The following is a 23,240-nucleotide window of genomic DNA, read 5'->3' as shown; positions in this document are numbered from 1 at the left end:
ACCAAGCCAATTGACGGCTTCTTTTGGAAAAATTGGACCACCAATGACACCATCAGCAAAAATACCCCAACACTACCACAAGTCGCTGCACCAACAGATAGTTCACAATGCATACAAGTGATACATAGTCCAGGCAAGTTCTGCAAGCAGTTCAGTGATAGCTATTGCAGAAGCTGTAGATTGGCTCCTCCTCCTCACCGCAGAGGAGCCAATCAGCTGGCAGCTGGAAGTTTGCTGGGACCATGGTGAGCCAATCAGCTGGAAGTTTGCTGGGGCCCCTTCGGCTGTGGCTCTCAATGGCCATACTACATTCTGTTCATGCATTCATCTGTTCAAGTACACTTAGTTTGGTTCCACTATCTGGCTGTTATGAATAATGTTGTTATGAACATTTATGGACAAGATTTTGTCAAAACATTTGTTTTCAGATACTTTGAGGTAGAATTAGGGGGTCATATGTTAACTTTATAGTTAACATTTTGAAGAACTGCCAAACTGTTTTCCAAATTGGCTGTACCATTTTACAGCTCCACCAGTGGATGAGTTTGCATTTCTCCATGTCCTTGTGAGCTCTTGGTTTTGTCTGACATCTTAATTATATCCATCTTTGGAGTGGGAAAGTGCCCTCCTGCTGAGTTTTGACTTGCACTCCCCTGATGGCTAATGATGTCATGCATCTTTCCACTGTTCATCTTTATATCTTTTGCCCCTTTATTAATTGGGTTATTTATCTTTTAACTCTTGAGTTGTGTTTACATGTTTCAAATTCAAGTCCCTTACCTGTAATTTGCAGATATTTTTCCTCTTTCTCCGGATTGTCTTTTCATTTTCAGATGGTGTCCTGCAAGAACCATAAGTTTTTAATTTTGATAAAGTCCTATCTGTCTGTGTTTTCATTCATTGCTTATGATTTTGGTGTCATACCTAAGAAACCAGTGCTGAACCCAAGCTAACAAGGATTTAGTTCTGTGTTTACTCCTGGGAGTTTGACAGTTTTAGCTCTCAGTTTTCATCAGTGAAAATTAATAAACTATAACTAGATGCAACAACACAAAGATTCTTAGAAATATAGTCTGGAGTGAACAAAGCACAAGTATGCATGGAAACTAGCACATGCGTAATATACCATTATGAGGTGCATATATTTATGTTAAAAAGTTTTTTCACAAGGAAGGGAATTCTAAACCTAAGGCAGTGGTCACCTCTGTGTGGCAATTGGCATGGGGACAGGGTAGAAGTACACTGGGTGGGTTCAGTGCTGTTAGTAGCAGGCCATTTTTAAGGTGGTGGTACATTTGCAGTTGTATTCATTATTATGCTTCCAAACTTACAGATAGGCTACAATATATTTTTCCCTGCATCAAATATACATAATAAAAATTTAAAGGAGGCAAGTTGTGGTTATCTACAGAGATTTCATAGGTCTGTTGTGAGCATTTGGACTGCTAATATATAGCAATGCCCTGAGCATCTGTCAATATCCTACAAAGAATTGTGAGCATGGGGACGGGGACAAAGAAACTGAGCTGCTCTCACAGATCCTGCCACTTTTCCTCACTGATAGAAAACAATGACATCATCCAAAATAGCAGATGGCTCAAATAACTTTATTATCATTATTATTGGTATCAGGGATTGAACTTAGGGGCATTTAACTACTGAGCCACATCCCTATCCCTATTTTGTATTTTATTTAGAGACAGGATCTTCCTGAGTTGCTTAGCACCTCTATGACTCTGAGGCCGGCTTTGATCTCGAGATCTTCCTGTCTCAGCATCCTGAGCCGCTGGGATTACAGGCATGTGCCACCATACTGGGCTTAAATAATCTTTTGAGTCTGGCTCTTCATGCTTAGTGGTGGGCATGCCCACATGATGGACCTGGCCCATGATATATTTTTACATCTCCTTGGTGGCTGGGTTGAAGTGCATTCAGTATCAGAAATCAATCTATTTGGAACTTGAAGTTTCCCTTTTCAAAAAATATTTATTTATTTATTTTAGTTGTAGTTGGACACAATACTTTTATTTTATTTATTTTTATGTGGTGCAGAGGATTGAACCCAAGGCCTCACATGTGCTAAGCGAGTGCTCTACCACTGAGCCACAACCCCAGTCTCCCTTTTATTTTCTAATCCCCCAAATTCTATGTATCTTAAGCATAAACATTTCAAGGGCATCTATCTTACCTGTCTTGTTCACCACTCTGTATCGATGGACTAGCACAGAATCTGGTACATTGAAGACACTCAATAATCTTTAATAAATGGAAGACTTGGCATTGTAATAAAATGATAAAAGCCTTGACAGAGAATTGACATTGCTTAATACGATTTCCTTCCTTTTGCTTCTTTTTCTTGTCATACTGAAAATGTAATTCACCACAGTTGTGGTTCTTCTGGCTCCTTTTGCAGTAGAAGCACCTAGGGAGTTTTAAAGACAGCTAATTAGGGCCCTTTCCACCAAAGGTGCTGATTGAGTTGCCTAGGATAGCAAGTAGCATATTGCACTGTACAGTGAAATTGGAAGAAAAGAAAAAGAAGGGAGGAAAAGAGGGAAAGAAAAGACAGAGCTAACAGAAATAAATAAAATGCCTGTCTATTTCTACAATAAGCTGTCTTTGCAGTAAATATATTCAATCATAATAAGTGCACATAATTCACCTCCTTAATCACTATTGCTTTTATTTCTATATTATGCTCCTTCTTCTTTTTATCAGTATTTTAAAAAATCAAGTATAAGTACGCTCTTCTGTTCTTCATAAGAATATATCTTGATTTTTAAAGTAGTAAAATTTGGTGGTGGATGGAAAGAGCATCTTAATAATCTTGAAAACACAGTCCATACTCTTAAGAGCTATTGGCTTTGAAATTTCTCTTTGTAAGGTCCCCTGGTCCCTTAGTCCTTTGTGATAAAAGAGTTTTATTGTTCTTCTTATTCTTCTTTTTTTTAAGATGCAGAACGTGTTTTCAACTTCCATTTTTTCTGGTCATGGTTCTTGGTTTCCTAAAAAGTATATGGAATTTATTTTCAAAGACTATGTGTTCATGATTCTGTGTGTGTGTGTGTGTGTGTGTGTGTGTGTGTGTGTGTGTATTTCCTGTTTGAAACCATTATTTCAACAAATAAGAGCCATAGCTATATACCAAAAAGCCATTTGGATTCAAAGCCATGCAGTGCTCTTGGATTTGATGTCACTCCTATTACAGAGTTGTCTGGAATGCTACTGCAGTTTTCGAGGCTACCATCACCAAATGCTAATTCTTACTGACACATGCTTATGCTTTCAAAGGTTCAGTGGCCCCGGGAAAGGACTCAGTATGCTGTGTTTAAAAGTTCATGTAGTCAGGAAATTGTAAATATAAAGTTACATTTCCCTGTCACTTATCATTCTACAGCTCATTAAATTCCACCTAATTGCATCTTCAGAATTCAGGATCTTAACTTTCCTCAGCTTCACTACCAGACTGAAATCTTAACACCCAGGTCATTAGAGTTTTATTTACTCAGCCGAGGCTATCAAAAGATCTTCATTTAGGAATGGGAACTTCTTGATTAATGGCTATGCCTTAGAAGTTTGAAAGGCAGATATTTCTAGTAATTTCAACTCATTTTAGCAGTCATTCTAATTGCTTGTGGCATTTTCCTTATGAACATCTTCTGATGGTAAAATGTTAATGTACCAGTGGCCTGAAAGCCAAATTTGATAAATGCCTAGCATTCTAAGAATAATTCAACACTTAAATGAGACTAATTCTTCAACTGTTAGTTGGACCCGTGCTTCTCCCCAGCCACAAAGGAAGAGTCTGACTTTACTGATCCTGAACTTTTGCTTACACTTTTTCCCCAAGCCCTGTGAAGACCTTGGGGGCAATGCCAGTACTGTTCCATGGGAAACTTCTGGGAGGAGAAAGTTGTGCCCAATGAAGCATGGTTGAGAACAGGGAAGCTCAACCTGGGACATTTGTTTTATGTCATTTTAGCCTGTTGATAAGTAGCTGCTGCTTCACAGGCAAATAAAAATAGTGTACATTTGAAAACCAGTTTATACTGTAGAGGTCCTTGTTGAGTTCCTATTTATTTTTGTTATAACTCAAGTACAACAGTAGTGTTAATTATTTTTTATGAAGCGTACTTCTTCTAGGCTTTAAATTTTAAAAAAATTAAGCCTTTTAATGAATAAAGGAAAAAGAGAAGATCCATAAATTTTGAAGGAGTTTGATTTCCTGTTTGTTTTTCAGATTTATACCGAGGAACATTGAAAATGAAAGCCAGTGCATATTTTTATCTTCTCTTCTTTCATTAAGCCATTCGATAAGATGTTCTACCCCACGACTTATTTTGTTTCACATTGTTTTGCTTGGTAAACACCATTATAATTTCAAGGGCTTTATTTTGTTGTTTGAAGTACTCCTGCTCAAAACATTAAAAAGTATGCTGTGATTTATGACAGCAGGAAAAGTAGAATTTAATCTGGAGTCATACAAGTATGGTAGGGTGAGTAAGGATGGTTTGGAGAGAGAGAGAGATAATAAATGACAATACCATTTGTTTTTGAGATTCCAGAGAACTAAAAATCAATAAGCTAAGAAATACATATTTAAATCCACTTGCTATGAAATCCAACTGCCTTGAAACACAGGCAGTTCCATCAGTTGACTTTACATTGAAAATATAAAAATTGGGAAAGGTTGGAGGGACCGTTCCTCCCTGGATACATTTAGTAGAATTTATTATGCAATAAATGTCACCACAGTGTAGTCTGTACTGGGCCTTTTTTCATTGTGTCATAGTTTAACTGGATCAGATGCAAAAAGAACACAGGAATGTTCTAAAGGTCTAGACCACTGGGAATCAGTGGTCTCAAAGCAGTGTGGGCCTACCACCATCCTTGGGGGTATGGAAGGATAAAGTAAAATTCTAGCTTATAATTCTTGAAAAAAAGGAAATAATAAATTTTACTCAAACTTTACTCATGTTTAATGTATGTATTGGGCCTGGGATGCTGATTTAGTCTATTTATGTTAGAGGGTCACAAGTCAGACAGGACAGTCAGAATGCAAAGCCAGGCTTCTCCCTGCCGCTAGTCATTGTCATCACCATCATCATTTAAAACATTTGCCTCTTAGTCTGACTCCAAGTCCAGTGTTCTTTTCATGATAGTTTCCTCTTCTTCTATCTGAGAATGAATGACTTATTCCGTGGCAATGGGCCCTGATCTCTTGGTCAAAAAGAGAAAACAGCATTCTATAGTTAATTGCCTAAGGGAGCCACGATTAGGACTTCTAGGCTCTTCCTAGTATCTCATCTTTGGATATGACTGGTCTATAATGTAGAAATTGTCCCACCACACCCCTTCCACGAGGTGATTGTGCCATCTATTTGCTTATTATTATAATTATTGTTGCTGTTGTTGTTATGATTATTGTTCCCAAGTCTTGTTGGGGAGCAGTCAACACAACTGCATAGGATTGCTGAGTGACACATAACTGAACAAAAGCTGGAAGCTTCAATGAAGCATTCAGAAAGCTCTCTAGGTAGGTATCCCTCACCTCTCTGTCTTGATTTCCCTGCCCCGCCCCCAGCACACTTGTCACTGTGTGTATTCAGTCTGTTTCTTCAGACTCCTGAGAGTCCCCATAATTGTTACAGTGATTTGTGCCATCCATTTGTGCCTATTTGACATTCACTGGAAAAAAATGGGAAAAGGATGCTTTATTCTCCAAACAGGGGGGAGTTGTTGTGTTTTGGGAAGGAAAAAAACCAAACAACCAAAAAACCTAATTGCAAGTTAATGGGGAAGCTTTGATGAATGGAGTCATTGAGAGAATGAGGCAGAGAGTCACACCTGACCTGATACCAGGTTTTCTTGTGTAGATAAAAACATAAAGAGCACAGCAGCAGTTAGTCTTCTCTCTCTTTTCAATTTGGTGAGGAAAAGTAAGCTTTGCAACAAGACACCTGCCTTCTTTTATGAAATCGACCTGATTGGAAACCTTTCATTAATTCTGCTACCCACCTGCCTGGGGGTCTTGGGATTGATAACAACAGATGGGAATTAGGCTCTTGGGTGTAGCTTTATCTAGCTCTTTGGATGAGTGCCTCCATGCTGTCACTCTCAGGTGCTCTTGTAAGAGGAAGATAAAGTAATCTTCATGCACAAACAGCTAGTATTTTCTCAAGCTGGAAAGAAAATACATTATGGGAGAAGGGAATGCCACGGGCCAGATATACAGTGGACTGAATGCACCTTGCCCAATGTGCTGCTCACTGAACACTCTGGGCCTCGCCTGCCACTGTCCCTGTTCCTTTTGAGAGCTTCTACATGTACTTTTGCAAGTTGTTTAGCAGTTCTCCTGCAGCAAGGCCCTCTACTCTTTGCTAGTGCTGAGGGTAACTCTAGTTGGGAAGAGGCATCCAGGCCATTATTCCTGTCCTCCCCTCCAATAATCTTTGGGGAATCCACTCAATTTCTAGCATTGCTATTATATTTTGAAATTGAGGGATGGTGATAGTGATATAAGAGCAAACAGCTGGCAAGGGGAGTTGCTGGTGAGGGCGAGGGCGAAGGGGAGGGGCATTTCCCAAAGCTCCTGGCTACTTCCCTGTAAGACAGATGCTACAGGTGCATCTCCTGCTCCTCTACAGTGACATGTTTTCTAGTTGCATTAATCCAGCTGCAAGACCTGCAGACTGCTCTGCTAAGAGTGACTGTCCTTGAAAGTTACCTCTCTCTTTTGGGCACTGTTGACAAAGAGACTGATTCTTTCTAGGATATACCAAGGTGTACCAGGGCTGTCCAACAAAAATATATTGCAAGCCACATATATAATTTTCATGGTTTTTTTGGTACCAGGGATTGAACCTAGGAGTGCTTTAACATTGAGACATATCCCCAGCCCTTTTTAATATTTTGTTTAGAGACAGGATCTCTCTGAGTTGCCTAGGGCCTCACTAAATTGCCGAGGCTGGCTTTGAACTCACAAACCTTGTGCCTCAGCCTCCTGAGCCACTGGAATTACAGGCATGCACTACCATGCCTGACTTTGAAATTTCTATGAGGCTTATTAAAAATATAAAAGCAGCAGGTAGAAACAATTTTAATACTTAATATTTTTAAGATTTAATATTTTTAATATTGTCCTTAAATTCTATATACATAAAATATTATTACATCAATTTGCAAGCAATACAAAGAAATTATTGGAGTATTTGATATTCCTTACTTTGTACTAGTTCTTCAAATCAGTTTATCTTAGATTTATAACACATCTTAATTCAGACTGGACACATTTTAAGTACTCACTAGCCACTGTATCAAACAGTATAGATTGGAACTCTAGATTGTATACGGTAGACCATTTTTGTTCCTTGCTCTATAAGGCTGTTCGAGGTGTTTGGGTTGTGTGCAAATGTATGCTTGTTAATTAAGAACACTTAATGATGTGAAAAGAGACATAAATTGGTTCCTCCCAGCCTTTTAGTGGGGTGATAACATTGTGGCAAGTACACTATAGTCTTTGGAGATGATCCTTGAGTGTGACCTTGAAGCTGACCTCTGATTGACCAGGAGAACAATACTGTCTTGAATAGGTTTGCCTGGTGTGTGTGGGGGGAGGGGGTACTGTCAATTCATTATAATCCAGTTATTGATGATGGTCAGAGGAGATGCTTAAGAACTGAGGGGATCAGAGGGACAGAAGCTATGAGAATAGACCTTGAAACATGAAGAAGAGTTAAAGACTCCCTGGAGTGGGGCCTCCAAGACTATTATATTCAAACTAAAGAGAAAATATTACCCTGGGTCATTATTAAAAGTCATTTTAAGTGTGCTGTTCCAGGTAGTTGAACTTTTCTTTCAAAGATCCCTAGATTAGAGTGCTTGCTTTCTGGATCCTTTTCAAATTGGCTTCTTGTTCTCTCTAAAAGCAGCTAAAATTGTTTTAGCATAAAGTTCCAAGAAAGCAGCAATAAGCCTTGTGTGGTGATACATGCCTCTAACCCCAGCATCTTGGGAGGCTGAGGCAGAAAGATCACAAGTTCAAAGCCAGCCTCAGCAACTGGGAGAGGCCCTAGGCAAAAAGAGACCCTGTCTCAAAATAAAAAGTATAAAAATGGCTGGGATGTGGCTCGGTGGATAAGCACCCCTGAGTTCAATCCCTGGTACCAAAAAAAAAAAGAAAGTAGACATAATTCTTTTGGCTAAAAGGCATTATTTGTATCATCCCTGGACGCCCACTCAAACTTATTAATGTACTTCCATTTTTCTCCATACAGGTTGGCACAACCACCTGGTAGAGATGTGGCAGGTACATTGAGGTTATTTATTCTCTGTCATTTTCCCTCTTGCCTTATCTTCCCTTTTGCTTAAACTTGGAAGCAAAATATCTCACTTTAAGAACACCTTGGTTGCAGAAGTAACTACTGTTTTATGTAGTCATTGCATAATTTTTTCTACTCCAGTCTTCTCCAAACAGCCCTGGGGACTCAGGCTTCCTGAGTACTACATCTGCAAATCCCTGCCAAATCACCAGAAGAAGGAAGGTCAAAGGTTTGAGTCTTGGGCAAGGAAGACCTTGTCCAAGGAAGGGTCAAAATTCTGCCTTCAGTCAGGAACGTTGCTAAAATGTTCTATTCAGCTGATTTAAAGTTCTTTTGCCAGTGAGCTTTTGGGAAACCCTGGAGAATTATCATTTGTGAAGTGGAATATTAGTGAAATCAATTCTCTTCTGTTCAGAGGAAAGGCACCGGTGGGTCATGCTAATTGCTTCAAGCAGAAAAATCTCCTGGCTCCATTGGAGTTTGTAATAGAAGAATGATAAGTAAAGCAGTCAGCAGAGGAAGTGTGGAGGACTGTGTTGTAGGAGTTTCATTGATTTAGCATCTGCAGGGAAAGTTTCTTTTTTAAAAAAAATTCTTTTTTTTGATTAGGGAACAGGAGAACATTCAAAAGTAAGACAGATAGAGGCCAACTGGGAATGCCATGCAGCCTGAAATAGCTTAGGCTGCTGTTCAATCATTTCCCCAAACAGGAAACCACAAAATGTTAGAGATTAAGGTCACTAGATCATGGGGGAAAGAGCATAACGTTGTCTGCAAAGTATTATGATGTATTGTAAATGGGCCAAAATATAAGCATAAATCTTTCGACTGAAAACTCAACAACAAAAATTCAGGCTTCTCACAAAAGCACAATTTGCTTTCCTGTGTATACAGAGAGACAGAGGCTACCTCCTGAAGCACTTTCTGTAATTTTCCTAATAAGTGGAGGAGTATTCTCGGAGCATAAGGAGAAAAAGTTTGTGTTCTCTGTCAGTAATGCATGTTGTATTTTGTTTCATTTAACAACGACAAAAAAAGATAGGTAAAGTTTAGATCTGTAAGCAGACCTGACATGGTTTATCTTCAATCTTATGTTTTAATACTGGTAACAATGAAAATATATCAAAATGCATTTATGTGCAATCCTGTCCTAAACCCCTTTATCCAGGCTGTATAGGCTCTTGTTAAAAATCATGCATGTCCTTTTTTTTTTTTTTAACCTTTGAGTATCTGGTGGCACTCCTTAACTTGTTTGAAGTGAAAATCCAAGTTTAGTGGGCATAGAGTCTCTCTAGGTGGGTGTGCAGGATCCTCCTCTGTGTCAACACTATTGGGTGCTCTCTACCTGCCTTGGAAACAGTGACCCTTCAGAGGCGTACACCCTGACTCATCCTCATCTGCTCCTTCTCCTTAGATCTATTCCAGGGAGAGGTTTTCTTGGTGAGAGAGTTAAATCCATGAATAAACTGCTGTTTTATGTCTATCTAGAACCTGAAATGTTTATAGTTTGAGTTGTGAAAATGACTAGGTTTTTCTAAGTGTTTAATAGAAAGTGACTTTTCTTGGTCCTTTTTCTAAGAAACATTTCAAGAATGAACAAGCAAAGTTTCCTTTTTTCTTCTGAGTGTCTACTGTTTAGAAAAGTTTTTTTTTTTTCTTTTTTAAAAATCTGCAGCCTGAGAAAGACAAAGGTCACTTCTTCTCATATCTCTTCTCTGGTGGCTTTGTCCCTAGGTTATCCATAAATATTTGTTTTATTTCCCATGAGTTGATTAAACAAGCAAACAAATAAACAAGCACACTGCATACCTAAGCAAGCATGCATTCTTGGCCAACTCAGATGAAAGGCGGCTTCCCTTGCATTTCAGATGGAAGTGACACTCACGGCCTTCAGGTCCAGGAAGGAAATAAAATAAATGAACAGAGTTGGATCGAGACCTATTGATCTTCCTTTTTTTTTTTAACCCATGACAGAGATGTGGGTACAAAAAAAATATTTTTCTCTTCTAAGAAAAACAATAGCACAGATGTTGAATAAATGGTAACCGCAGCATACTCTGTAGTGTGTGAGGACACTAGGGAAGACTGGGGCCATGTCCAAGGGGGACAGCTAGTGTACAATATCTGCCCATTTTGCTGGGTGGAAATACAGGCCCAGTGAAGTCAGAGAGTGAATAATACCTTTATATAATCTTTGTCCATAGAACCTAAGTGAAAAATGAGAGATGTCAGCAGAGTTGGACAAACAGACAAGGTTAGTCCAGAACTGGAGATAGGAACCATGTCTCATACTCAGCCAACTTAGTTTCCAGAGGCTTTTGGTAGCAATAAACATTTAGTTGTGAAAATCAGTAAGTACATGTTGGTTTGAAAGAATGGAGCCTCTTTCTGAAGGAGCTGTAGGTGGAAGTTTGGAAGTCCAGGGTCCAGGACTCAGAGCATCAAAGTTTCCTTAGTAGCAATTGTGGTCCCTTTCATCCCTGCCTCGTGGAGGAGTGTGAGAATAAAGACGTGTTCAGGAAAGCACTTTGAAGAGTTAAAAAATAAAAATAAAAATTCTTTCCTTATCTCTGCCTTTTATAAAAGGAAAAAAAAGATGCTTGTGATCCAAATCACCTAATGCCATCTCTCATAAATACTTGGATCTGGGATGAGTTTTTTAAGATGGTCTATAAATAAAAGTCAAGCTTTTTACCTAATTGTTATTAAAAATTGAGAGCTGGTAGTTTTTGAATTTTTCCATGTTATTCCCCCCCTAAGACTCATCTTTTGTCAAACTGAGGCGCCCAACCTCTTAATGTTATTGTTGGTTTTGCAATTTTTTTCCTTATTAAAGCATCCTAACCACATTGACAAAACAAAACAAAAAAACTCCCAGACAATAGTGAAACTAAAACAAATCAACTACTCTTTAAATACCATAACTGCTAGTATTTTGATGTATTTCGCCCCAAGTTTGAAGAATGTTTTTTAAAATGTGGTAATTATAGAGTTCAAACAAGTAGAATCACAGGTTTCCATTGTTTTTTTAATAAAATAAGCATTTTTGCATAACCATCAGTTTCAATGGGCTAAGCACCCAGCCCTCTCACAAAGAAAGTTCTTACAAAGGAATGCCTTGGCTCCTTGGCTGGATCCCCAGAGCTAACCAGGAAGGAAAGCGAGGAAAGAGGGTATTCAGGACTCTGTCTGGTAGGTCACTGGGAACACCTCCAACCAGCCCTTCATTTGCTTGCTTCTTGTTGTTGTTCAGATACCACTGGTAAGGCAAGTGTAGCTAAAAGCTGTATTCATCTCTGCCTGTAGACCTTGTCATTAAAAATGCCAAGGGGGTGGGATTGTGGCTCAGTGGTAGAGCACTCGCCTAGCACGGGCAGGACCTGGGTTCAATCCTTAGCACCACATAAAAATAAAGGCATTCTGTTGTGTCCATCTATACCTAAATATTTTTTTAAAAATTGCCAACAAGCCTCAAGGGTAGATTTTCCCCAGATTGTTCTAGTTTTACTACTGAAAGTCCTGCATCCTGATAAACTCCTCAGTCCAGGTGAACTGTGAGAGTTGGTGCGAGTGAGGTGCCCATCTTTAGTGGTTGGCCAACATGTTGGGCTTAGGTGCTGACCTGGACCTTCTCTGACTCAGGGTGTGAATTGCCAGCATGTGTCCTTGGCTTCAGGACCACATCTACAATGCCATGCCACTTCAGCTCAGAGGCACTGGATCCTGGGATATCTCACCCATTCTTCCACTCCAGAGGCACACAATTGAATATTTCTGTGGGGGCATATAGGAGTATATATGACACTTAGATAAAATTAAAAGCTCTGGGGCCAGGTGCAGTGGTGCACGCCTGTATTCCCAACAGCTTGGGAGGCTGAGGCAAGTGAGAGAAGCCCTCAGCAACTTATGAGACCCTGTCTCAAAATAAAAAGAGTTGGAGATGTGGCTCAATGGTAAACAGGCCCTGGGTTAGTACTAAAAAAATAAATGAATTTAAAGATAAAATAAAAGCTCTGGGAATCTTACATTGAAAGCTGGCCACCTGTAATACCAGGTCTAAAATCATTTTGCTTGATCATTATGTTTGTCAGGGTTCTTCAGGGTAACAGAGCCAAGAGCATATATATGATTATAGAAGGGACTTTATCAGGTTGGCCTACATGATCAGAGGCTGAATAGTCCCACCATGGCTGGCTGTAGGTTGAAGAGCTAGGAAACTAGTAGCTGCTGAGTCTCAGAGGCTGGAAGCCTCAGAATAAGAGGGATGAGTGATGCAGCATCAGCTGGAGGCTGAAGGCTGGAAGCCCCCTGGAGAGCTGGTGGCACAATTTCCCCATTCTAAGGCTGAAGAATCTGGAGTCTGATGTAGTCTGCTGCCCATGGAAGATGCAGCCACAAAATGTACCTGCCAAAGAAGGGCGGAGCCTGCACACAGCACACTTCCTCTCCTGCTCCTTTGTTTCATCTGGGACCCCAGCCGATTGGATGGTGCACCTCATCTCCAGGACAGGTCTCCCCACGCAGTCCACTGACCCACATGCCAACTGCCTCTGGAAGGACCTTTGCAGACACATCCAGAAGTGTGCTTTACCAGCTTTCTAGGCATCTTTTCATCCAATCAAGTTGGCAACCAAGATTAGCCATCATAATCATTAATCTGATTTCCTTCCTGTTGCATTGGGCTTATGTGCTCCTTAGAAGTTAAAAAATGTTTTCTTTGCTTTGCAAAGGAAGGAGTTCCATTTACCTCCCACAGTAGTTCCATTTACCTCCCTCTGCACATTGCACAAGCCAGATTACAAGTTCAGTTCTTCACTGCCTTGTTCCACAGACTTGCGCTCTTATTTATGAGGAGTATTGAATAAGAAGGGAAACTGCTCAAGGTTGGGTTTCCAGTTCAGGAAACATATACTATAAACCGTACATTGAAGCCCATTTTTACCATAATCTGTGGATTTCACTATTGTGCCAAAAGAATGAAAGAAAGTGATGATAGTAAAGGTAGCTGCAAGAAACACTTCTGGGAGCAGATGCAAGCTGCATATGGGGCCATGGAGAGCAAAAATAAATAGTTGCACTTGTGTATTTGCTAGTTAATCAGCATCTTTTCATTGATTTCTAAAAGAGGAGTTAGTTTATACAGGATTATCTTTGTTAATCAGCTATAAACAGGCCTTCCTAGAATGTTGAAGTATTTAAGCCTTGTTCGCTGGTACCCATCATATATAATTGTTTCCATACTTTTGGCCAACGCAGCTGTAGAGGTTTTGCATAGGCCAGAAATAAAGACTCAAGGTCTTTGAGGCCCACTTTTTCTTTGTATAAACAATGCAAATATTTTATTGTTGTAGTTGACTTGAATTTTTTTAAAAGAGGATTTAAATCTATCAGGATTTTTTTCCCTTGGGTTTCTGTGGAGGAGGGTGGGGGTGGTGATGTGACTGAGGAACATGAAAGGCCCCAAGTTCCTGCAGGAGAGGCCCAGGACTCTTTCATCTTAGCCTGAATCCTGTCTCGCCGCTGCTTGAGGATTTGGGGTGTGTAAAGTCCTGGCTTTTTAATTATGCTTAAGCCTTTTAAGAAGCCTGTGCCATGAAGGCAGAGATGGAAACATATGCAGTGAAACATTTGATATCCAATTTGAGGATTCTTCCAAAGCCTCCAGATACTTCAAAGGTTGAATGGAGTTGAGGGAAACCTCTTTGTTGAGTAGAGTGTCAATAGCGTAAGAAGAATAAGAAACAAAGGGGGGAAAGGACTCCGATTTTTACCATCTAAATTAACCAACTGTATTAACATTATCAAACTTTCCATTCCATGTATGTGAATGTGTCCACCTGTTTTATGTTTATAATCGTGATAGGCCTTGTATTTGAATTTCAGGGTTCATACTTAACATTATATGACAAGCCATCTCCTGCATCGTGGCGTGACTCCATTAAATGTTTTAAATGGCTTTACAGCATCCCATAGAACTCCTATGTATTTAACTCTTCACCAATTACAGGACTTTCAGATTGTGTTTTGAGTTCTCGATTATAATAAGACTCAGTGAATATAGAAATTTCATTCATTCCTTTGAGCTTATTTGCATAGAGTACACTCCACAACTGAGATTGCTGGGCCAGAGAGTCTCAGTACTTGTAAGTCAGTTTCACACACAAGTTAAAAATTGGGAAGAAAAGAGTAGCAGTGCCTCAGCATTGTTTTTCCTATATTGTCCATCAGCTCAGGGGGAAATTGCCTTCTAGGAAGAAAGGACAGTCCCCACTGTGGGCAAATGGCATCTTATTTAACAAGAGGAAGTCTGAGAAACCACATGGCGGGCATCACTGCCTCCAGCAAGTAACAAGAGCTGAGGCACCTGCATCTGTCTGCTTCCAAGAATCACAGTTGCTAAGGAACTCAATCGAGGTAGGAAGACAGAGCAACACTGATCAGCAGCACCCGAGAAAAAGCCCAGTTTGCAGCTCCAGCAGTGCCTGAAAGTGATTAATGAAACACAGGCCGCGTGAAATCCCAGGGTGCAGTATTCCTTAGTTCCACTAAACATAATCACAGTCGTTGTCGTTGAACTGGACATCCATGTGAAGCCCAGATACACACACATACAGACACAGGTACACGTGGTCTCTCTCTGTGCATATATATTCATATATATCTGTATAAATATGTGTGCATATAATAAACATATATTTCTGGGTAATTAATACAGCTCAAATGTTTTTTACAACCAGGTGAGGCCTTTTTGCAGATTTCTATAAAGAATCAAACTTTTGGAAGGATACAATGGTTGAAACAGGGCTTGAATTTATTACAGGTGGTTGGAGTGTGCCTACCTGGAAGGACATAACCTCTGATCTGTGGGGCTGGACTCTTGGAGCACGATATCAAAGAAGTTCAAGTGGCCTTTTCCCTCTCACTGGCTCTTTCTGTCTACCTAGCTAAGTTTGTCAGCCTTACCTTCTGAATTCCCTTTGCTGACAGCTCTGTCTCATTTCAGGTTCTTCTCTACAATGGCCAACTGGATATTATTGTGGCGGCTTCCCTGACAGAGCGCTCCTTGATGACCATGAACTGGAAAGGATTCCGTAAATACAAGAAGTCAAGAAGAGTAGTCTGGAAGATCTTTAAATCTGATAATGAAGTGGCTGGTTACGTCCGGCAAGTGGAAAACTTCCATCAGGTATGGAACCACGTGGCAGCATACAGGTTGTAGAAATGGGAGAGTAGGACTGAAAACAAAGTCTGAATCCTAATAAGGCCTGGGTGTGGCCTTGCTTTCCACAGAGGAGGGGGGTCTGAGTTCATGTTAAAGGACATAGGACTTGACATGGAAGCAGACAGACTATAGGCACTGCTCAAGAGATAAAGGAGCAGTGAAAAAGAATAGTTAGCCCAAAGTGACAGATCATTAACCAAAGAATTACAGTTCATTTAGGAACAAAGAGGAGCTTGACAAATCACTTGAGGAAGGGTCAATATAATTTCCCCTGGAAGATATGCGACCACACTTTTATATTTCCATATGGAGCCCTAAGGCAGTCTCTGTCGCTGGTACCCCTGTGTGACCTCCACGTCATGGGTCAGATGTTACTCTGGTGATTTTCCTTTCTCATAATGCCCTCTTTAAATTTTGGAGTCAGGGATCTGCTGGCATCATCAAATGAATTAGGAAGTGTCTTCTCTTTCAGGTGTCTCACATAATCTTTCAGTGTCAGGAAAATTCATTGGTGAATTCTTAAAATTCATCAGGGCTTGAGGGTTTCTTTGAGGGGAAGTGATTCAATTTCTATAGATATTGGAGCAATCAGTTTTCCTATTTCTTCTTGTATCAGTTTCCATAGGCTGTAATATTTTCAGGAATTTTTGTATTTGATCTGAAATTTCAAATTCATTAACATCAAATTGCTTTTGTGATGTCATCACTTCATGTCTCTTAAGATGTATGGCGACATTTTCCATTTTCTTGCCTGAGGTAAAACAAATTTACTATTTTTTCAAGGAACCATTTTTGTCTTTGTTGATTTTTTCTATTGTATTTTTACTTTCTGTTTTATTAATTTGTGCTTTTATCCCGTTGTCGTTTTACTATAATTTTCCTCATATATGATTTACTATTTTTTTTAACTTTTTCAGTTACTTAGTTTATGAATTTAAAGCCTTTCTTCATTTCTAGTATACACTCAATGGGATGAATTTGTTAGGTCTAGCCTTAAGTACACCTGAAGTTTGTCATAGTTTTATTATGATTTAATTAAAATGTTAATTAATTTTAACATTCATTAATATTAGCTAATTAATTAGTATTTAAAAAGTCATAATTTCTGTGGTGTTTTATCTCCTTTGGCCTAGGTGTCTTGCTTAATTAAAGTGTATTGCTTAGTGTCCCAACATTTTGTTTGTTTTTGCATTTATTTCAAGCATAAGGAAACATACGCTGTTCAGAAAACATATTCTTTTTTTCTTTTTAAATAGTTTAATTGCTGTTTAATTCATATAGAAAATATATTTCTTATAATTTTGTTTATTTTAAATTTACTTTGTGCCCTCTAAGATGGTTATTTTTGGTAAATGCTCCTTGTATACTTATGAAAAAGGTATATTTTGTGGTTGTTGGTTATACTGCTTTATGTGTCTATTAGGACAGTTTCTAACAATTTTTTGTTCAATTCTTAATATTCTTACCCCTGCCCACCTTGGATTTTATTTTCCTTTTTCTTCTCCTTGTTCTGTTAGTTAACAAAGAGTCTTGTTAAAAACCTCTCACTATAGGGGCCGGGGATATAGCTCAGTTGGTAGAGTGCTTGCTTCGTGCCCAAGGCCCTGGGGTCAATCCCTAGCACCACACACACACACACACACACAAAAGACAATTCTCACTATCTCACTATAATTGAAGATATATCTATTCTCCTTTTATATCTATTTTTACTTTATTTTGTGTTGTGTTTTTAAAAAAATATTTATTTATTTTTAGTTGTAATTGGACACAATACCTTTATTTATTTATTTTTATGTGGTTCTGAGGATCGAACCCAGAGCCTGGCACCGATAGTCGAACTGCTCTACTGCTGAGCCACAACCCCAGCCCCTAATTTTATATTGTTAATTAATTATATACAACTATAGACGTGTTACATTTTATTAGTATTAAATCTTTATTCTTTTGAAAAAAATTTTTTATCTATAATGATACTTCTTGTCTTTAAAGTCTAATTTGTTGATAATAGCACAACTACATGAGCTTTCTTTTGAAACCATGTACATGACATCTTTTTTTGAACTTTTTCCTTTCAATCTTTCTATAACCTTTTGTTTAGGGGAGTCTCTTTTAAGCAGCATAGAGTGATGTGGTGTTTTTTTTTTTTTTTTTATGGATCCTAACACTATTTCTTAATTCTACTATTCCATTCACATTCAGTGTAATTACCAGTTGTTCCTAATTCTGTTGTTTTATTATTATTTTGTTTGTCCTGTTTGCTCTGTATTTTCCTTTTCCTTTATTACATTCTCTTTTATAACTCAAGTGTTTTCCATCATTTCATTTTTCTCATCCATAAGCTTGTTAGCTGTGGTTTCTTTTCATCTTGGTTAGTGATGACCCTAGACAGTACAATGTAAATTCTAGTCTTGTTTCATCCTAATATAAATTAGAATTTTGTCACTTTTCCAGACAAATTCAAGAATCTCAGAACACTGATTCTTCCCTACAATGCTCCTGCTTTCTGTATTATTCTTTGAAAAGTCCATATCTAGTTTACATATGCTAAGATGCTGTTTGCAGCCCTTGATACTGGGAGCCCCTGGGAGTTACCCATAAATCTACCCTTTTATTTGCACTTCATTTTTTCTTGCATTTCTTACCTATAGAAATCGCATTGGCATTTATTTTAGAAATGTTATGTTGACATTTTTTTTTCTGTTTTTTATCTTAGAAAGTCTTTCTGTTGCCTTTAATTGTGGAGGACATTTCCCGTGTAATAGTGTCTTAGCTTGGCAACACCTTTCGTGAAGCACTTGAAAGATATTCCTCTGTTATCCTCAGACTTGCATCGTTTCTAATGAGAAGTGAGCAATGCATTTTATTGCTGCTCCTTGGATGGTGATCCATGTTTTGTTTTATTTTTGTTTGGGGATTTTTTCCCCCACCTGATTATTTATTAAGATTTTCATTTTCCAGAGATTTTCCTGTTTGTTCTTATAAAGAGTGAATATAAATATGTATCCTGCTTGCGTTTCTTGAACTTCTTGAAACGGTATCTTCTGTTAGTGTCTGAAAAATCTTCAGATACATTTCTTCAAATATTTCTTGTGCTGTACTCTTTTCTCTTGAAGACTGTGTTTACACAAATGCTAGACCTTTTCATTTTATCCCTTATAGCTTTTTATGCTTCAATTTGGAGACTTTCTATTGAACTTTCATTTAGATCTCTGTTCTTCTCTTACTGCTATGTCTACGGTATGGTTTAACCCTTTATTCATTTTAAAAAATGCATTTAACCTACCTGCTGTGGACTGGATTCTGTACATAACTCTTTCCCCATTCTAATGTCCTCACCCCTAATATGACTCACCCCTAATGTATAGACTTAAAAATCTACAGGTGATAACTAAGGTTAAATGGGGTCGCAGGGATGAGGTTCTGACTTAATGTCCTTGGTGTCCTTTCAAGAAAAGATACCCGAGAGCTTACTGGTTTATATTCTCTCTGCCGTATGAGGACACAGTAAGAAGGCAATGAACCAGGAAGAGATCCCTCACCTGGAACTACATTGCCTAACACCTTGATCTTGGATTTCCCAGTCTCCAGAATCATTACAAATAAGTTCCTTTTGTTGAGGCCACCTGGTCTATGGTATTTGCACAGAACTGTGGAGAGGATTCAGCTAAGTTAATAAGTTTAGAACATTACCTGACATAATAAATTTGCTATTTTCTTACCCTAGATCACTTACAAGTGATATATATATATAAAGGATCTGGGAAAATATTTTATTTAAAACCAAACCATCAGGGCAAGTTGTAATGTTAATATTGAGGCCATTCAGGGTAAATATGAATGTTGAGCTGCCAGGACCAATGGACATGTCACCTCCCGGTCCTGATGAGGAACTCCCTGGAACACACAGGCTCCCCTCAAGCTTCTGTAAGGGTTGCGACCAACACCTGTTATTTTAGGTCCCGGATCAGCCTCACGCCACACTCCAGTGCCTAGCATTGCACACGTGTCGTGCTTGGCTCTTTGCACAGAACGTCCAGTTTGGGAGGCCAGATTGCTGCTTCAGGGCAGCATGAGCCATGGAGGTGGGAAAAGGAATTGGCCGCCAGTCAGAAACCAGTGGCAAATATCACACTAAACCTGGCGACTCTTCTGTGAATGCAAAACACATTTAGAGATGAAATGGCACTTCTCTGACTGCCAAAAAAATGGGTAACAAAAGAAGCAGGGCCCACATATGTTTGTGATAGGGAGTGTTTTACCACGCAGCAAGGGCTCTGCATTTCATATAGGTGATTTTAAAATGTTGGCAGAGACCCTCCCCCCGTAGTGCCTCAGCGGTGGTGGACTACAGGGTGGGTGCGTGGTGATGGGAGGACGGAAGGAGGAGAGACAGCTCCCGTGTGAACAAAGGCATTCTCTGTAAGGCTCGGATCCGGGAACACTGTCCAAATGTCAAGCATCTGATAATGAAAAAAACGGACCTCAGCCATGGACTTGCTTTTCAACATCAAGCACACAAAACAGAAGCACGTGGATGTGTCTGCCAAGAAAGAAACTGAATGCTCTGCCAAACACCACAGCTCTTAATTTAAAAAATCTAATCGAAAGGAGTCTTGTCTCCGGATGGTTACCTCAGACATCCGCTTCAAGGAGTGCTGTTGAACCTGGGCCCAGAGCAGGAGCCATTTCCCTACCTCTTCGAGTTGAACGATGCCCCAGGAGGCCAAGTGCAGCTCCAATCAGGCTTCAGAGATCCAAAGAATCTAGTTTCACCTGTGGGTTCTAGCCTGGAAGGTAGTGAGTCTTTGGAATGGGTACCATTCTAAGAATCAGAGCCTGCCCTGTAATGTAATCTGGAGCTAAAGACTCTTTGAGCCTGTTTGTAAAATGCAGGATTCAGACTGAATTATCTCTAAAATAACTTCTAATGAAACTTTTATTAATAACTTTTATTTTATTAATAACTTTTATTTCATGAATGCTCAGAGGTGCTCAGTTAACAAGAAATGTGGAAGAGTAGAATGGCCTTCAGCAAGGTCATAATTCCCTCTACACTTACGTATATGTGTACATGTATCTATTTATATTCCTATCCACAGAGAGGATATATCTGAAAGGCAACTCTCAGGCTAACGGAGCCAAGATCATGGGTGGCCTCCACACTGGCAATGACTCTGAGCTCTTTCTGATGTTATCACTGGGTCCCAGAGATCTGATCCTTTCTCCTTGTTCACAGCCCATGGCCATCACTGTCAAGGCCACCCACCTGCTCCTTTTGGAATCTTTCCTGTGCCCTTCTCCAAATTTCAATGTCCCAGTCTGCGTCGATGTTCTCACACTGCTTTAGAAATCAGACCATTTTTGTACCTAGGTCATTGAATCCTTGTATCAGCCCCAAAGATATTTTGACTCCACAGTTAGGAATAAGACATTTTAATCAGTACTATGGCCACATTGGATGAATTTCTTTAAAAGCATGTTTCTGGCTTAACCCTTATTAAGCTAAATGTCCCAAAGAAAGCAACAGGGTCATTTCCAATTTTGTCTTTATTTTACTGAAAATATTTTTATTGAAATAAGGGTTGGAGTCACTGATCAGTTTTCCTTCTTCTTGCTTCTGCCATCAGGAGTTTTGCATAAATTGACAACAAATCTACAACCCTCCACCCCCACTGTAGTAGCCTCCTAGTTATCTAGTCCAGCCTTACACGGCCTGGAAAACAGAAGCCAACAGCTGGTTGGCATTGTGTTCTTGGCTCATGCCAGCTCTGTATTGTTAACCATACCAGGATGTCCGCATAGTTGCCAAAACAAATAAACAAACAAAACAAACAACAACAACAACAACAAAAAAAAACCCACAAGAACAACACAAATCCAATTTCCCTGATGAGCCATGGGGACTTGTGTTTTAGGTTTTCAGTGGCAGTATTGATTCAGGTTTATTCAGTAGTTACGGGATGGATTATCTCAGTGAGGTAGAATTTGACAGTTAGAACAAATCTCTGATCTCATTTCCCAGGTGAGGACTCTGAGGCCCAGAGGTTAAGTGACTTTCTCAAAGTCTCCTTCCTATTTCAGGTCCCTGCTGAGATGAGATTCCTCTATCCCTCTTTCTCTGCTTCCTAAGTATACCTGCCACTGGAATGGCAGAATCACAGCAGTACCCTGGGACAGGTGGAATTGGAGCCTGTGTATGTGTCAGCTCCAATTAAATCAGACATGAGAAGTAATAAATTTCATATCCAGGGTCAGCTCTGAGTCCCATCCTGGGTGACCACCCACTACAGACACAGAATATCAGATTTTTTTAAAAAGATGCTAGAGCGTAGTTGGTGGTATGGCCAGGCTCATCTGGTGCTGAGAGAGTTATGGCTTTATCTAAGAACCTGTGCTATAATGAAAGAATGCATGCTGGAATTGCAAAATGAGCAGAGAAGAGGGTGGGCGGAGTCATGGATGAGAGCACAGGGCAGGACAGGGCACATCCTCTGGTTCACAGCAGGGAGCTTAGGGGAGCTGGAAAAGCACCCCAGAAAGGGATCGTGGGGATCAGAGGGATGGTGGCCTCAGGGGTGCATGTTCCATTGTCACTACTGGGGAGCTACAGAAGGTTTTTTAAGCACATTTTCACAACTGTTGTTTGGGAAGTTTACAATGGAAGCAATAGAATAAATTTAGAACCAGAGACCCTGGAAACAGGATGTTAGGTTAGGAATTTCACTGGGAGAAGATTGTCCATCCGCTGCATTCTCAGACCCTAACATGATCGTAGCTTTGGAGTGTCAAAGCTGTGAGTATGGATTCCCTGTTGGAGAGATGGTGCTTACTGTATCCGTACCACCTTAAAAGCTGGGGATCCTCCAGGAGAGAACCATATGCTGGTATCCCTGATCCTCTCCTCAGCCATAGTGAGAACCTCCAGGCCCTAAAGCACAAGTGCTACACCAAGTCTTACACACTGACCCCGGCCTGACCCTGACCCTGACCCAAGTTTGCCACATAGGGCCCCCAGACCTAGGGTCTGCCACCCTTTCCCAAGGGGCTTCTCCCCAGACGCTGTTTTCCTGCAGGAATCCGACCCTCAGCTAGAACCTACTTTTAGAAAAACCTAAGGAGCACAGTGTGCTTGGAGCTTATCTGTTCTGGGGAATAGTCATGGAGGCAGTTGGTTAAAGAGCCCAGTGTGAGTTCAATTTTGCCATCTACTGGCTGTGGGTTGGTTACTGGTTCTGTCAACTCTGAATGAGGACAGTTACTTGGCAGGGATTCAGAGGAGATGCTAAGGACAGCTACCAATTATTCATCCTTTGTGAGGCCTTGGGCTGTGGTCTGCCACATGCTTCTATGTGTGTGTTGAGCTCATGAAACCCTAATAGCTACCATGTAATTTATGGCATGGTATTAACTAATTTATAAATGAGGAAAAAGAAGGTTCACCTAAGAAAGTTGCCTAAGGCGTCAAATAGGAATAGTATCTATAACTGGATAATCTAAATCTCGATCCTTCCATTGCACCACAGTATCTCTAAGTACCTATGAGAGCAGCGAAGGAGGGAGGAGCCAGAACGCTCCAGTTGGCTATGCCTAGGCCACATACCTGCCCTTGGGGTGAGTACCTGGCAGTGGTGGCCAGCAGAAGGGGTGTGTGGTGCAGTGCCCACACAGGCTGCTTTGTTCTCTAGAGGCAAGAA

The 23,240-nt window shown here is 39.9% G+C and overlaps 1 protein-coding gene across 1 annotated transcript in view; it reads left to right on the top strand.

Annotated features, from left to right (window-relative positions):
* The window catches only part of Cpvl (carboxypeptidase vitellogenic like), a 108,012-nt gene that overhangs the window by 66,284 nt on the left and 18,488 nt on the right, over window positions 1-23,240 (top strand). Inside the window, exon 11 of the mRNA XM_027939619.2 lies at window positions 15,325-15,507. Within this exon, the coding sequence (XP_027795420.2) occupies window positions 15,325-15,507 (183 nt within the window). The remainder of the gene's footprint in view (window positions 1-15,324; window positions 15,508-23,240) is intronic.

This window comes from Marmota flaviventris, chromosome 1 (genome assembly GCF_047511675.1).
Source record: "Marmota flaviventris isolate mMarFla1 chromosome 1, mMarFla1.hap1, whole genome shotgun sequence".
Classification (NCBI taxonomy): Eukaryota; Metazoa; Chordata; class Mammalia; order Rodentia; family Sciuridae; genus Marmota; species Marmota flaviventris.
Note: the sequence above shows the minus strand (reverse complement) of the source record. Positions and strands in the feature narration are given on the sequence as shown.